This window comes from Crocuta crocuta, unplaced genomic scaffold, assembly GCF_008692635.1.
Source record: "Crocuta crocuta isolate KB4526 unplaced genomic scaffold, BGI_CrCroc_1.0 scaffold586, whole genome shotgun sequence".
NCBI classification, from domain to species: Eukaryota; Metazoa; Chordata; class Mammalia; order Carnivora; family Hyaenidae; genus Crocuta; species Crocuta crocuta.
Window position 1 is genome coordinate 2852314 of NW_027532407.1, and position 14902 is coordinate 2867215.

A 14902-nucleotide genomic window follows, 5' to 3' on the forward strand; every position below is an offset into this window, starting at 1 on the left:
TATGGAAGTAACTGAAGTATCCATTGATAGCTGAATGGATTAAGATGTGGTGTATGTGTGTGTGCGCGTGTGCAATGAAATATTACCCAACTATAAAACAGAATGAGATTTTCAACAACATGGACAGACCTAGAGGGTATTATGCTAAATGAAGTAAGTTAGAGAAAGACAAATAGTGTATGATTTCACTTACATGTGAAATCTTAAAAAACAAAGCAAATCAACAAACAAAAATATGGAAACAATCATAAATACAGAGAAGAAACTGGTGGTTGACAGAGGGGAGGGGGTTGGGAGGATGGATCAAAAAGGTGAAGAAAATTAAGAGGTATAAACTTCCAGTTATAAAATAAAGAGGTCATGGGTTAAAAAATACTACATAGGGAATATAGTCAATAATATTCTAATAATGTTATACAGTGACAGATGGTAAGTACATTTACTACAGTGAGCATAAAGCGTAGAACTGTGGAATTACTATGTTGTACACCTGAAACTAATATAATATTGTATGTCAACTATACTTCAATAACAAAAACAAATAGATACAAATTTTAAAAAATAAAAATAGAAAGAGGAAAGAGAGCCAGATTAAAATGAGTCAGCAAGAAATAAACCACTACATAAAGATCAGAACTTGGGCAAGAATCAGACTGTTGCCATAACCCTTCCATTGTCTGGAAGGCATCTGGGGTGAGAATTTGGCCAATCATAGCTACAATCCATCAAAACCCTTGCAGTCTTTGCCATCAACTCAAACACAGAACATTTGGGACCAAAAAGGAGTGAGGGGTTAGCAAACTAAATGAGTCTTCTTTGAACTTCTGTATCATTCACTACATTCCAAAAAAAAGGGTTCTTGCTGCAATGTTGAAATTGGAGGTGCTTTTAATAAAACCAACCGCCAGAGGGTTAGAGAGGACAGTGTGTACACAATTCCCAATGTTGACATCAAATTAATGAGTGATGTACCAGGACTTGATCTATCTGTTGTTGAAAGCTGGGTACCACAAAACAGACCCACAATTCCAGAGACTCTTGTCCTTGCTTTAGGGCTTTATACGTAGATCAGCTCCATGAGGAATGGTTCCCCCCATGACCTTCAAGCAGTATGTCTGTTATGTTTTTAGATACCCATTTGCTGGACTGAAGTTCTTGTTCACAGAGTAGGACCCATTCATTATATTCCCTCAGTGAACCATGACCCAGGGTGACTCTCAGTAGAATGAGATCAAAATATAAAGCATCTTTCCATCTGTCCTCCAAAGGAGAATTTTTCCACCAGCTTTTGATTCTTGAACTTGGTATTCTTTTATTTCTGAAATGCTAATGGAAAAAAAATAAGTAGCACTTACCAGTTCCTCATGGTCTTTGCTTTTGCTTCTATTATAGGAATATGGAAAGAGTATCTGCTGGGAATATGAATGCATACTGATGTAAGCCTTAATGTGGTTGATGTTTTTTCTCAAGAAATTAGCCATTGCCTTCACTTCTGGTTCTGACTCAGGGTAAAGGCCACAGTAGGTTTCCGAGCACGAGAAACTTGATGCACCTTCCTCTGAAGTGAAATTGATAGAGTGGGATTAGCATATCCTATTGCAATTTGTGATTTCCCTAACAGTGCATGCTCCTAATGTCTATGGTGTCACATTTTTAGAGAAACTGACTAGACAGAGCTCTGTAAAGAACATATTTATGTTTCTATTGAAACAGATGTTTATATGCCCTCTGAGCAAATACCCCAACAATTGCTGCCTGGGGACAGCCATCTTGTGCCCCTTGTGAAAGTGGCTAAGAACATCTCAGAGATACCAGACCTGCCTCTAATCTTGTAGTTATGTGAAAGAAAAAAATCCCATATTTTAGAAACCCCATTTTCTTTAATCCAATGTGAGTTTGGTTTTTCTGATATTTGTAGTTTAAAAATTACTAATCAATGTAGCCCATAAAAGAAGAGTCTCATTTGAGAACTCAGACTATGCAAGTCTGCCTTCAGTAGTGCTTCTAACTTGCTAAAGAGGTTTGGTAAATTAAAAAAAGATGGTAATATTTGGGGCCAGAGTAATGTTTATTCAGCCTTTTGAGAGATTATAGTATACATCACTTTGGATGGTAGCCTGTCTCCTAACACTTCACCTTTCTTCTTTAACTCACAGGGGTGGAGCCTCAGGGAGCCACCTCTGACCCTCCTAGAAACAGTTGATTAATCTTGAACTAGGTCCTTGACTTGTGTTGTCAATCCGAACCCCTCCACTGATAACTTGATATTGAGACAAAGATTCTAGTGTCCGTTCAGCTACTCCCTAGAACAAAGAAGACAACACAAGTAATACCACCAGCTGACCTGAACTCGAAGATGTACACACAGTATTTCATTTAATCCTCTTGGCAATCTTGTTTTGGGAGATTTAAAGTGAACATTCTGGGTGGTAAGGACCTTTTACAATAAGAGGCCAAGTGGCATATTGTTAATCACCCAATCACTTGATTCTAATCTTGGTGCTGCCCTTTAATAGCTACATGGCCTTGGGTGAAATGTTTTAAACCTATCTAAACCTTGATTTTCTTACTTGCTAAATGGGAAAATTATACATTAAATGTGGATTTAATGAAGATTCCATACAATATATATGAAGTGCTTTGCATGGTCCCTTGTATATACTAAGTATTTAGTAACTATGGTTTTTCCTCCACTTGGTCTTTGTCGTCGTCGTCGTCATCATCATCATCATCATCATCATGTGGATTGGAATAAAAAAAAAAAACCATTGTGCTTTGCAGTGATGAATGGAGACAGAGCCCACAACAGTGCTTCAGGCCCAGTTCCAAGCTGTTTCTGAGGCTTGGTGCCCTTTCCTGGGGTTCCATGGGCTACTCCATTGTCCTTACACATCCTTCCTACCTTACTTAAGCTTGCTCTGCTTTCCTCCTTTTATTTTCAATAGAAACAATCTTAATGTTTGTGAAACACTGTTTTCCACACAAGAAAATCCAAGGCCTTTCCAAGTATTTCATTTGTATTATTTTGAGAGAGAGAGAGAGAGAGAGAGAGACAAACAGATGATGGGACTGAATGACTGACTGAATGAGTGAATTTTAAGCAGGCTCCACTCTCAGCATGGATCCCAATACAAGACTTAGTCCCACAGCCCTGAGATCATGACCTGAGCTGAAGTCAAGAGTCAGATGCTCAACCAACTGAGCCACCCAGGTGCCCCTCATTTGTATTTTTTTTAATGTTTTATTTATTTCTGAGAGAGACNAGTTCCATCTCCTTTGATTACTCCTGCCCTTTTCCCCCTGATATATAGTTCTAGAGAATAGAGATTATATGTTAGGAGTAGAGATGGAGGGACATTAAAGAGATGAAGGAGAAGGTGATACCCTAACATGAATCCTCAGACCGGAGCTGTCCCATAGAAACATAAGACACATTACATATTTAAGTTTTCAAATAACCATGTATTTCAAAAGAAATAGATGAACCTATTTGAATGATACAACTTATTTAATCCAATATGTACAAAGCACAATCATTTCAAACACAATCAATATAGAAATTATTCATGACATATTGTATGTTACTTTTTTTCACTAAGTCTTGGAAATCTGGTGTGTATTTTATACTCACTGCACATCTCAATTCAGACAAGTCACATTTCAAGTGTTCAAGGGCCACATGTGGCTAGTGACTGCTGTAGTGCAGCCTCAGATTCTCATTCTGTGATTGTCATTCTAGAGATTTCAAGTATTTTGGTAGAAAGATTCATGGAGAGTCAGGACACTGGAGTCTGAGACTCTGCTTTGCTCTTAACAGGCATGGTGATCTGGGCAAGCGATTTCATCTCTTTCAGCTGAAGGTGCTCCACTTGTAGTGCTTGGTCTACTAGGTCCCTTCAAGCTCAAACATGATCTAATCTATGAACGCTGGAATAAAAAGATATCTAGTATGGGAAAGTTCATAAAACAGAGAGTAAAGTAGAAATTACAGGGGCTGCAGTGAGTGGGAAATAAGAAGATATTGCCTAATAGTCACAGAGCTTCTGTTTGGGATGAAGAAGACTTTTGGAAATGTGTATTGGTGATGAATACACTTAATGCTTTAGTGTACTGAGTGGCTAAAATGACAAATTTTATGTTATGTATGTTTTAGCACCATAAAATGATTAAAAACTACTACAGTCTCACTGGAAAGAAATAAAGGATTTGCCACTGTACGCTGGTTACAAAAACTTTGTAGTTTAACTTAACATCTTAGACAATGAGTGGATCTATCTTAGGAAGTTTGAGACCTGAAGTCCTCACAAAATACTACTTGTTATGGACTGAATTCTGTCTCCCCAAATCCCTGTGCTCAAGTCCTAACCCACCATGTACTATGTTTGGAAATAAGGCCTTTACAAACCATGAGAGACTCTTGAATGCTGAGAACAAACTGAGGACTGATGGGTGTGGGTGGGAGGGGGGAGATGGGCATGGAGGAGGGCACTTGTGGGGATGAGCATTGGGTGTTATATGGAAATCAACTTGACAATAAACTATTTGTAAAAAAATAAAATTTAATTTAAAAAAATAAAAAAAAGAAAAGAAAAGGAAATAAGGCCTTTAAAGAGGTAATTAAGGTTGAAGGAAGTCATGAAGGTAGGACCCTGAAATAATATGGCTGGTGTCCTTTTAAGGAAAGAGAGAGACACCAGAGATGTGCCCAAAGGGAAAATGCCATGTGAGGACACAGTGAGAAGGTAGCCATCTGCAAGCCAAGGAGAGAGGCCTCAGGACAAACCTACCCTGATGACACCTGATCACAGCCTTCAGATCTGCAAGAAATAAATTTATCTTGTCGGAGACATCAGCCTGCGGTATTTTGTTAGTGGCAGCCTGATCAGTCTAAGACAGCCTTACCCCCATTCCAACTCCAACATGCACACACACACACACACACGCACATGCACATGCACACACACTACACACACAATTTTAATACAGAGGAAGGGGAAATGAACATGAAATAAATAAACAGGCTTGATATGTCATTTCTCATTAAAAAGTAAGGTGCTCTTTTAGATTCTTAAAAAAGTATAAAGATGTGTTCTAGTTGCAGGCACAAGGAAGAGAGATTTAGTTCTTTCTCACTGGCTTGCTTACATACTACTAAAAAGATATCGGGATGGGGGCTTGCCTGTGTGGCTTCCAGTTTTCAGTTAAGCTTCTGGTTTCAACTCAGGTTCTGATTTCTGGGCTCTTGGGTTTGAGCCCCCTCTTCAGGCTCTGTGATGACAGCTCAGAGCCTAGAGCCTGCTTCAGATTGTGTCTCCCTCTCTTTCTGCCTCTCCCTCACTTGTGCTATTTCTCTCTCTCTCTCAAAAATAAACACTTTAAAAAAATTTTAAGAGATACTGGAACACTGGAAAAAAAAAAGAGTCCTTACAATTATTTTTTTTTATTTGCTTGTTGTTTCTGTTTCTGTTTCTAACTCTGGTGATGGGTAATAATGAAGCGCCTTGCCTCAGAGTGGCCTATGGTATTTCTTCTAAGGCAGTAACAGAATATATTTGACGTCTTTGCTATTCAAATTAGGTACCACTGGCTTCACCATTAAGAAATGTTATGTAAAATAGAGCACCAAAAGAGCTTCAAGATAAAAGAAGAAGTTCCAGAAGGGAACCTGTAACAGAAGAGTGATTCTCAGACATACAAGAATTGTGAAAACTTTGGAATCGGTCAGCCTGATTTCATAACCCAGCTCTGCCACTTCCTAAGTCTGTGCTCTTAAGCAAGGGATCTGACCTTCTGAGTCTGGGATTCTCCACCCCGGATACACAGATAATGAAACCCAGGGGGAGGCATATGTAAACATCTTCGTGCTTAATAACTACCAGCTCTATTCAGATCTACCACATATTCATATTCGCTGCTGCCTCTCTGACCCCCTGCCCAATGATCACTGCTGTGGCAGTCTTTGGGCAGCAGTGGTACCTTTATGGGACAATCTTAAGAATGGCTCTCATAGAGAAACCACTCAGTGGATCCCTGAATCACAAAAGGGGTGAGCCTGAGGGAAAATTAGCGGCTCCTTCCTCCGCTTGCTTACTACTTCTGTAGCTCTCCCAGAACAACCAGTTCATTCCTATATTCATTTAATTAATTTCTGCAAACCCTGTGTGCGCCGGGCACTGCACTAGGTAATGCATAGTGGTCCCTTCCCTCACTGAGACTCTCACCTAGAGAAGGAGGAAATAAGGAAATAAAGTGAGGACTCCACTGTAAGGTTTTCACATCTGCTCTGAGACAATGATGAAATGTTCAACATCACGAATTTTCTCTTCTTTTTTAAAAGGAAATATGTACAATCACGTACATAGCATTGTGTAGGGCAAAGGGGTGATTAGAAGACAGGTTGTGTGGCTTCGATAGCTTTCAGTATCTTGTGGTTCCCACAGAGCCACACGTACCCACTTCCAAAAATAAAGATGATTCAAGGTTATGATCAGGTTTAGTTTTGTTCTATAGCTGTTTCTTAAATGTAGTAACAATGAAATACAATAGGGGAGTGTGAGAACACCTAACACCTATCTCCCTGAGAACAATGTTATTATTATTATTATTTTTTAGAGAAAGAGCAAATGGGAGCAGGGGAGAGGGATGGGAGGGGAGAGAGCGAGAGAGAGAGAGAGAGAGAGAGAGAGAGAGATTGAGAGAGAGAGAGAGAGAGAGAGACCCAAGTAGGCTCCACATCTGCCGAGGGGCTCTATCCCACACCCTGAGCTGAAATCAGGGGTCAGACACTCAACGAGCTGAGTCACCCAGGTGCCCTCAGGTAATGTTCTTGAAAGCCTAAATCAATATCCATTGAGTACTTTGACTCATTCAAATTAAGAAATGATAAACCTCCACTATGCTAGACATAAGTTAAATGCTGTGGAAGTAAACACTTTCCTATGCAATTAAAAAGGAGAGATATGCAAGCTACCCTGGTCTTTGATACTCTGATGATGAATGTTATTTGTTCATTAAAGTAGGATTTTTAACAGTCACTTCATTACTATTTTAGAAAAGTAGAGTATTAGAATTTTGAAGCTAAAAGGGACCTTAAAGAACAGGTCCAAGTTCCTTTTGTTTAACGTTTATTTATTTGAGAGAGAGAGAGAGAGAGCATGCACACACATGCATGTGCACAAGTTGGGGAGGGGCAGAGAGAGGGAGACAGAATCTGAAGCAGGCTCTGTCAGCACAGAGCCCAATGCAGGGCTCGAACTCACGAATGTGAGACTATGACCTGAGTCAACCGACTGACCCATCCAGGTGCCCACCAAATTCCTTTTTTTAAAGATGAAATGGAAGCATGGTGGGGTTAAGGTAAGTTGTACATATTTACAGCACACTGCATTTAACTAAAGAATTATTTCCGGACTCAGATAGGCCTCCCCTGTAATCACTTTAAGTTAATAGGCCTTGCTTTGTGACTATCCCCTTTTAAATGAATGAACATTGCTAGAAATAAAGCAAACAACCTACCACACCAGTGTTTGGAAGCAAAGTTCCTGTTCAGGTCCGTTCCGATGCAAGGATTATTTTCATGAAAAGACCGGTTCTTTCTCCACATTCGATTCTAAATAAACAAAATACTGATAACCAAGATGGCTATGTTTGCAGTTCAAGCAAAGACACGACTTCTAAAGCCTAAGTAACCAGAGTTGTGTGTCTGTCTTGCAAAGCCAGCACTCTGCCCCGCCCCTGTCTTCACAGCGTTCTTTTCTCACAGTCCCTCCTCTATCCAGGTCTCAATCATGTTCACTCCACGCTATTTCAGTCTGAACCAAATGAAATGGTAATATTTAATCAACTTTGACTTATACCCATGGAAATTTCATTTGGCTTTGCTAGGCTGCTTATTGGTTCTCTTTAGTCTTGTTTGCTTCAGTTTTAATTCTTTCTGAGAAAAGTAAAATAACTTTGTGTTTCAACTAAAATTAAAACCATATGTCATGAGTTTCAATGCTCTCTTTATTGTTTCCTATTTACACTTTTAGTTTTATATGTTTATATTTATATTCCTTTTTAAAATAAAGTTTATTTATGTTGAGAGAGAAAGAGAGAGTGCATGAGCAGGGGCAGAGAGAGAGGGAGAGAGAGAATCCCAAGCAGGCTCTGCACTGTCAGTGAGGAGCCCTACATGGGGCTCAATCCCACAAACCGTTATGATCATGACCTGAGGCCACATCAAGAGTAGGATGCCCAACTGACTGAGCCACCCAGGCACCCCTCAATGCTCTCTTTAGATTAACTTCAACTCTCTCATTTTAAAAGCATCAGGAGGGGGCGCCTGGGTGGCTCAGCCGGTTAAGCATCTGAATTTGGCTCAGGTCATGATCTCACGGTTCCTGGGTTCGAGCCCCACATCAGGCTCTGTGCTGACAGCTCGCTCAGAGCCTGGAGCTTGTCTTCGGATTCTGTGTCTCCCTCTCTCTCTGACCCTCCCCGGTGCATGCTGTCTCTATCACTCTCTCAAAAATAAAAACATTAAAAAAATTTTTAAAGCGTCAAGAGGTCGAGATGTGAAGATACCTCTAACCTGATAGTTCCTTTGATTGTACTGATTCGATCCTGATGTGTAAACATAAAGCAAATCGCCCCATTGGGTTCTTAGGGACAAACTGGGAAATTTGATGACATACACATATGCACAGACTTTGTTTAAACCTGAAGTTGGGATAATGTTGCACCTTTCCCCCACTCTCATCAACTTTATTGCCAACCTTTCTAGTCCGCTTCCACCCGCTGGCATTTGGTTTTGTAGCAAGAATCACCTTGGAGAAATTAGGTTCTCACACTGCAGGGACTAATTGGCAGTATTAAGACATAAAGACAGTGAGAGAGTAGGAATATCTAGAGGATGGCTGAACCTACTCTGATTCAGGTTAAGGGATAAGTCAATTATAATATTAATCTATGGATGTGATCATTTATGGGACACAAATTTGTGTTAGGTACTATGTTAGAGATTTCTCATTTATTCAGTTCAAGATTTGTCCAGTCCTCCCTACAAGTTTTTATTTAGTGTTCCTTTCACTTGAGATAATTTTTTCAATCAATCTTCACCATTCCCACCCATTTCTTCTGCAAAAATTACCTCTTTCTCTTCCATGAAACAATTTTTGTTTAATCCTGTATGTTTCCAATCACTCTGATTATTCTCATTCCCTTTACTGTTTATATGTCCTGCTCAAGGAGCCTTTTCTGAATTTATATATGCTCAATTATGCTTTTATGTGCTCCTCATTAAATTAGAAAGGACTGCACTTCCATTGCTTGAGTAATTTTCCTGAATCATAATGTTGATGGGCTAGAAATACCATTGATAATGGTTTTCAGTATAGATGAGATTGCCTAGGCAACTCACTCATACTTAGATGCTTAGGATTGAGTTAAAGGATCCTAAGGTTTAAATTCACCTATCAGTCAGAATGTGCTTCTGTCAGAATGCAAGGGCAGTGAAAATGCTTCTCTCAATCTTGCAATCTATGATTTTATGAATCAAAAGGCTATTCAAATGATTCTTAGTAAGAATGGATGGATCTAGGCATTGTGCACTGATGATAGCTAATGTCACGAAAGGAGATACAACCAGACATTATGTAGAACACAGAATCACTATGAAATAGTCCTGACAAAAAAGTCAAAATCTGAATCTGCTTTATCTCCTACTATCCAAATTTCAAATTTCAGAAAATGCAGAGGACAGAGGAATGTTAAATTGCAACATGGCAATGCAATTAGCAAATCCAGACAATGTGAAACCTTTTCTTCAATTAATAAATTGCAAAGAAAATTTTGAGAAAGAGAAAGAGAGAGGTAGACGGAGGGACAATTTATGGATTAAAATAAATCTAAACCAATCACAATATATTGGCCTTAATAGAATCCCAAATCAAAGAAAATTTTTTTAAAAGTTATGAAACAATTGCAACTTTAAATATTGATTGGACATTTTCTGATATTAAGTATTGTTAACTTTTAGGTGCAATTGTACTCTGTTTTTTTAAAAGAGCTATTTTAGATATGCATCCTGAAGTGTTTTTAATGAAATGTTATGGTATCTGAGATTTGTTTCAAAATAATATGAAAAAAGTAGAATTGGGCTGGGGATATAGACAAGAAAATATTGGCCATGAGCTGATTATTGATGAAGTTGTGTGATAGGTACAAAGGAATCTACTATACAATTATTTCCACTAATATGTTTGAAATTTTTCCATAATAAGAATTTAAAAATATTTATATTTTAAATAAAACCATTGTGCCAAGATCCAGGACTCTATGAATAATTCAATCTGTGCATCCTGTATCCCCAAAAAGGATATGTTTTGTTTTCTTTGCCTTCACCTACCTTTTTCCATGTGAAGTCATAACCATCCACGTTAACTACTGGCATCACATAGAAATCCATATGTGTCAGAAGACTGGTGTACAGGTTTTCTTTCCCATAGAATTGAGTTACCTACAAATTAAACCAAGTGTGTTTAATAATATCTGTTTTAAGTCCTTCTAAACTTAGTCTGTTTCTTTTATGCGTTTTATTTTTTAAGACGTCATTTGGTATGTTTAGATTTGCATATTTAAATTTCAGTAAGAGTATTAATTCCTTGAAAAGTTTGAACTTAAGGCTCTATGCTGCCAAATGGTGATGAATGCCTTGGACATGGGACAAATGGTCTTATTTATTGGAGGCAGAAAATAGAACCATATATTTTCTTAAATTTTCTTCTTCAAGAAACAAAAAGAATTCTAACCTAGATATAATTCCATTCTTCTTTCAATAATATCAATCAGAGTTTAAACTAACTTTGTCTTATGCCCAGACATGACTAGATAGTTTCTACATTGTCCTTTTAACTTGGGGAGTTAAAATTTTAATTTTAATTCTTTCAATAAATCTATGAAACACACATTGAAACCCTCACTTACCCCTTCTGTTTGGAGTCCTGCTTATTGGACAAAAAATTCCAGAGCTAATAAGGATCGTCTCTCAAAACCTAATATTCCCTCTCTGACAATCACTAATCAACTTTCTACCTATGTGGATTTACCCATTCTAGGTATTTCATATAAATGGAATCATAAAATACATGGCCTTTGTGTCTGGGTTCTATCACTTAGCACAATGTTTGCAAGATTCATCCATTTTGTAGGATGTGTCAGTATTTCATTCCTTTTCACTGCTGAATGATATTCCATTATACGGATATTCCACATTATTTTATCTATTCATAAGTTGATGGGCATACTTTTTGACTATTATGAATAATGGTGCATGAACATCTGTCAATAAATGTGTCTATTTCTCTTGGGTGTATACCTACTAGTGGAATTGGTGAGTCACATGCTAACTCTAGGCCTAAACTTTTGAGGAACTGCCCAACTGTAAAATAGTGGCTGCACTGTTTTACAATCCCAACAGCAATGAATGAGGTTTCTAATTTTTCCACATCCTTACCAGCACTTGTTATTTCCCTTTTTAAACTTTAGCCATCGTGGTGGATATGAAGTGATATCTCATCGTGGTTGCAATTTGCATTTCCCTAATGACTGATGATGTTGAATACCTTCTCATGTGCTTACTAGCCATTTGTATACCTTCTCCAGAGACTTACCTTTTCATATATTTTGCCCAATTCTAAATTGGGCTATTTGTCACTTTGTTTATTTGTAAATGTTCTTTACATATTTTGGTACAAGTCCCTTATCATACATATGATTTGTAAAATTTTCCCTCAGTTCTGTGGGCTGTCTTTTTACAATCTTGATGACATTCTTTGAAAAGCACAAAGGTTTTTAATTTTGGTAAAGCCCTATTTATCTCTTTTATCCTTTGCTGTTTATGCTTTTGGTGTCATATCTACTAAATAATTGCCTAAAGTTACAAAGACTATTTCTATGTTTTCTTCTAAAAATTTTGTAATTTTAGCTTTTAAATTTAGGTCTCTGACCCATTTTGAGTTAATATTTGTACTTGGTATGAAGTAGGGGTCCAAGTTCATTCTTTTGCATGTGGATATCTAGTTGTTCCAGCAAAGGATGCCTATTTTGATCTTTCACAAAGGCACCATCTGGACTAGCAGTAAGCTTGTTTGGGTTCATTTAAAGAAGATGAGGGTCCAGAATAAGTGGGAATTGGTGATCTGAAGACCAACAGCAGGATGAAACCAGGACCTTGGGGGAGAGGTGTAGGAAAAGGAAAGACGGAGGAAAACTGTGCATTGAGGGGACTTCTCAAGGCCTATCCATAAGAGAAGTAAACTCTAACAGGAAGGTGACCTGAATGGACCAGCTAAATAATGTTTTAGCACTCTCAGGACTTTGGATATTTTCCTGATGGGCTAAAGGTAAGACTGGGTTATACCTGGTAATTGGGCAAACCTGTTTTCTTTTCGAGGCATTGTGTGAATTAAGGGCAGAGTTCCATAGATACAGAGAAATCTAAGAAATGTTCTCAACCTTCTAAATGATGTTATACTCATTAAGATTTGACATTTACCTGGTTATTTACACTTCAAAATCATATAGTCTAGGTATATAATCATATCATTGAGGTAAATTAACCTCTAAAGTTCTATAACCCTTATAACCTGACTTAATCTATCAACTGTCTTTAAAGATATATTTTAAAATAACATTTTCAACCAAGTAGAACATATTTATTAATCTAATAATTCTTTATTATTAATTTGTGATTTGTGTATCATGGGACTCTCCAGTGAGTTTTCATGGTATTTTATAAAGATGTATACAGTCATGGTTTTATATCTAGTGAATGAATCACTCTTAATGACAAAGGTGGCTGAAGACAAAAGACACACAAAAGACAATAAATAAATATTTGTCAAAGGAATGATTTACCAACAAGATAAGTAACATAGTCGGAATCACTGTTGTAGTATAAAAACAAGAGAAGAACAAAGAGGGTACCAGAGGACAGCACAAGAAGGCGGGAGGCAAAGGCTTGACTGATTCCTATCAGTTTGATCTCTGGAAGATTATTACTCACCTCTCTTTCCCTGGGGTCCACCAAAGCTTTGTCCTTATTGTGGTCCCAAACAACAACAACAATAGTACTCCCCAAAAATTCACCAATAGCCACTTGACAGAATAAATTAGTACAAAAAGGCATATAAAATGCTATAAATGGAAGATTAAAAATTTTTTTTTTATTTTAGAAAGAGAGAGAGCACATGAGTAGGGGGAGAGGGGCAGAGGGAGAGAGAGAGAACCCTAAGCAGACTCCACACTCAGCACAGAGCCTGATGTGGGTCTCCATCCCATGATCCTGGGATCATGACCTGAGCCCAGATCAAGAGCCAGACACTTAACTGACTGAGCCACCCAGGAGTCCCTATGAATGGAAGATTTTAAAATAAACTGTTACTCCCAATACCAGTAGAAATACAGCAAAAAGCTTTAAGTCCCAGTTTTTCTTCAGTGGCAATAAAGTATTACTGCAATGGTAGGTACTCTCTGGGTCCCAGAGTTATATTTCAGCCTAAAGCTGAAGCATTAATTTAAGTTTTAAATGTAACAAGAGATGTTGAGGCTGATTCTGTGGACCAAACAATATACTGAGTTATACTGTAACAACAACAAAAACTGACTTTAGAGATTATCTTTGTCTTTAACAAGCTGATAAAACTGTGAAGTTGGAAAGGAAACAGTAAGAATTCAATGTTATAAGTACAATAATAATTTCAAGATGTACGGGTGGTTCAGAAGAAGGAGAGTTAATTCTGTGGGGTGTTTGGTGTTAGAATTCCTGAAGAACAGATCAAAGGGACAAGACATTCAGGATATGGGCGAATGGGTGGTGAGGAGGTGTAAGGAATGACAGAAACAGAAGAATTGGAAATTAAGAAGTCAGATTGCTACGTGGCTCCTCCTATCCCTTCCTGGTCACTGTTCTCAGCCATATTTTGGATCTAAAAGTCAAGGAGAGAATTATTTTTGAGATCTAGAGGAAAGCCATGGGAGAAGTTTACTGATACAGAGTTGAGGTTAGGCTTAGTGAAGTAGAGTTCAAGTTCCTGAGATTATTCATTAGCTAGATCTTGCATATGGACTTTGAATTCACTCAGAATGATGGCAAGAATCAGAGAGGAATAAAGAATCATGAATCAGGTTCCAGGGAATTGTCAGATTATGTATTTGGGGAAAAGGGCAATAACAGTGTAGATGATTTTCCCCGCTGTCTGAAAGTAGAGGGTGACTATGAAATCTTTGCAAAAGCCGAAATGGGATAAAGTGAAGAGTATCCCCTACTTTCCAAATACTTTTACATTAGTACCTGTTTTGGTAACTGAAAGAAATCTGAAGGAGATTTTTTGCTTTTATGAAAAAAAGCCATTACCATACTTACTGCAGGTCTTTCATAAAAGTGAATGGCATAATGCGAACCTTTGGAAAGCAGGGGATAACTGTAGTAGGATCGAGAATGTTGGTCCACTCCTCTGGTCCCTTGGCACGTGAACATATGAAAGAAAGATCAGACTCTTTTCTTGATTGGAGCTTTTATAAAGCAGTGTCCTTCACAAGTCATGTGTCAGCAAAGGTGAGGGGCAGCAGAAGGAACTCTGTGGAGGCTGTGAGGTTGCAGAGCATCAGCTTTGTGTGCAGCTACATGAGCGTCCTCCAGGGCAGAGGTTCACAGGGAGGTTAGCACTGAGAAAAGCCAGCTGGCAGACAAAGTACTAAGCAAGGTGTGAGGCCCAATACGTGTTCATTGGGCTGCTGTGATGTGCCAGGCCCTGTGCTTGCCATGTCCAAACCAGCCTTGGCCCTGCCTTTGCAGAAGTAGAAGGGATTTAAACTTGGACTCTAGAGGATGAATGAGAGGCTTAGAAAGAAATGACTGGCC

General features: G+C 38.3%; 1 protein-coding gene across 1 annotated transcript in view; it reads right to left on the reverse strand.

The window, feature by feature from the left end:
* Positions 1 to 14902, reverse strand: part of CPB2 (carboxypeptidase B2) — a 48662-nt gene that overhangs the window by 6699 nt on the left and 27061 nt on the right. The window contains exons 7-9 of the mRNA XM_077778794.1: positions 10388 to 10498; positions 7516 to 7609; positions 1356 to 1558 (exon numbers count right to left, since the gene is read on the reverse strand). Of these exons, the coding sequence (XP_077634920.1) occupies positions 1356 to 1558; positions 7516 to 7609; positions 10388 to 10498 (408 nt within the window). The remainder of the gene's footprint in view (positions 1 to 1355; positions 1559 to 7515; positions 7610 to 10387; positions 10499 to 14902) is intronic.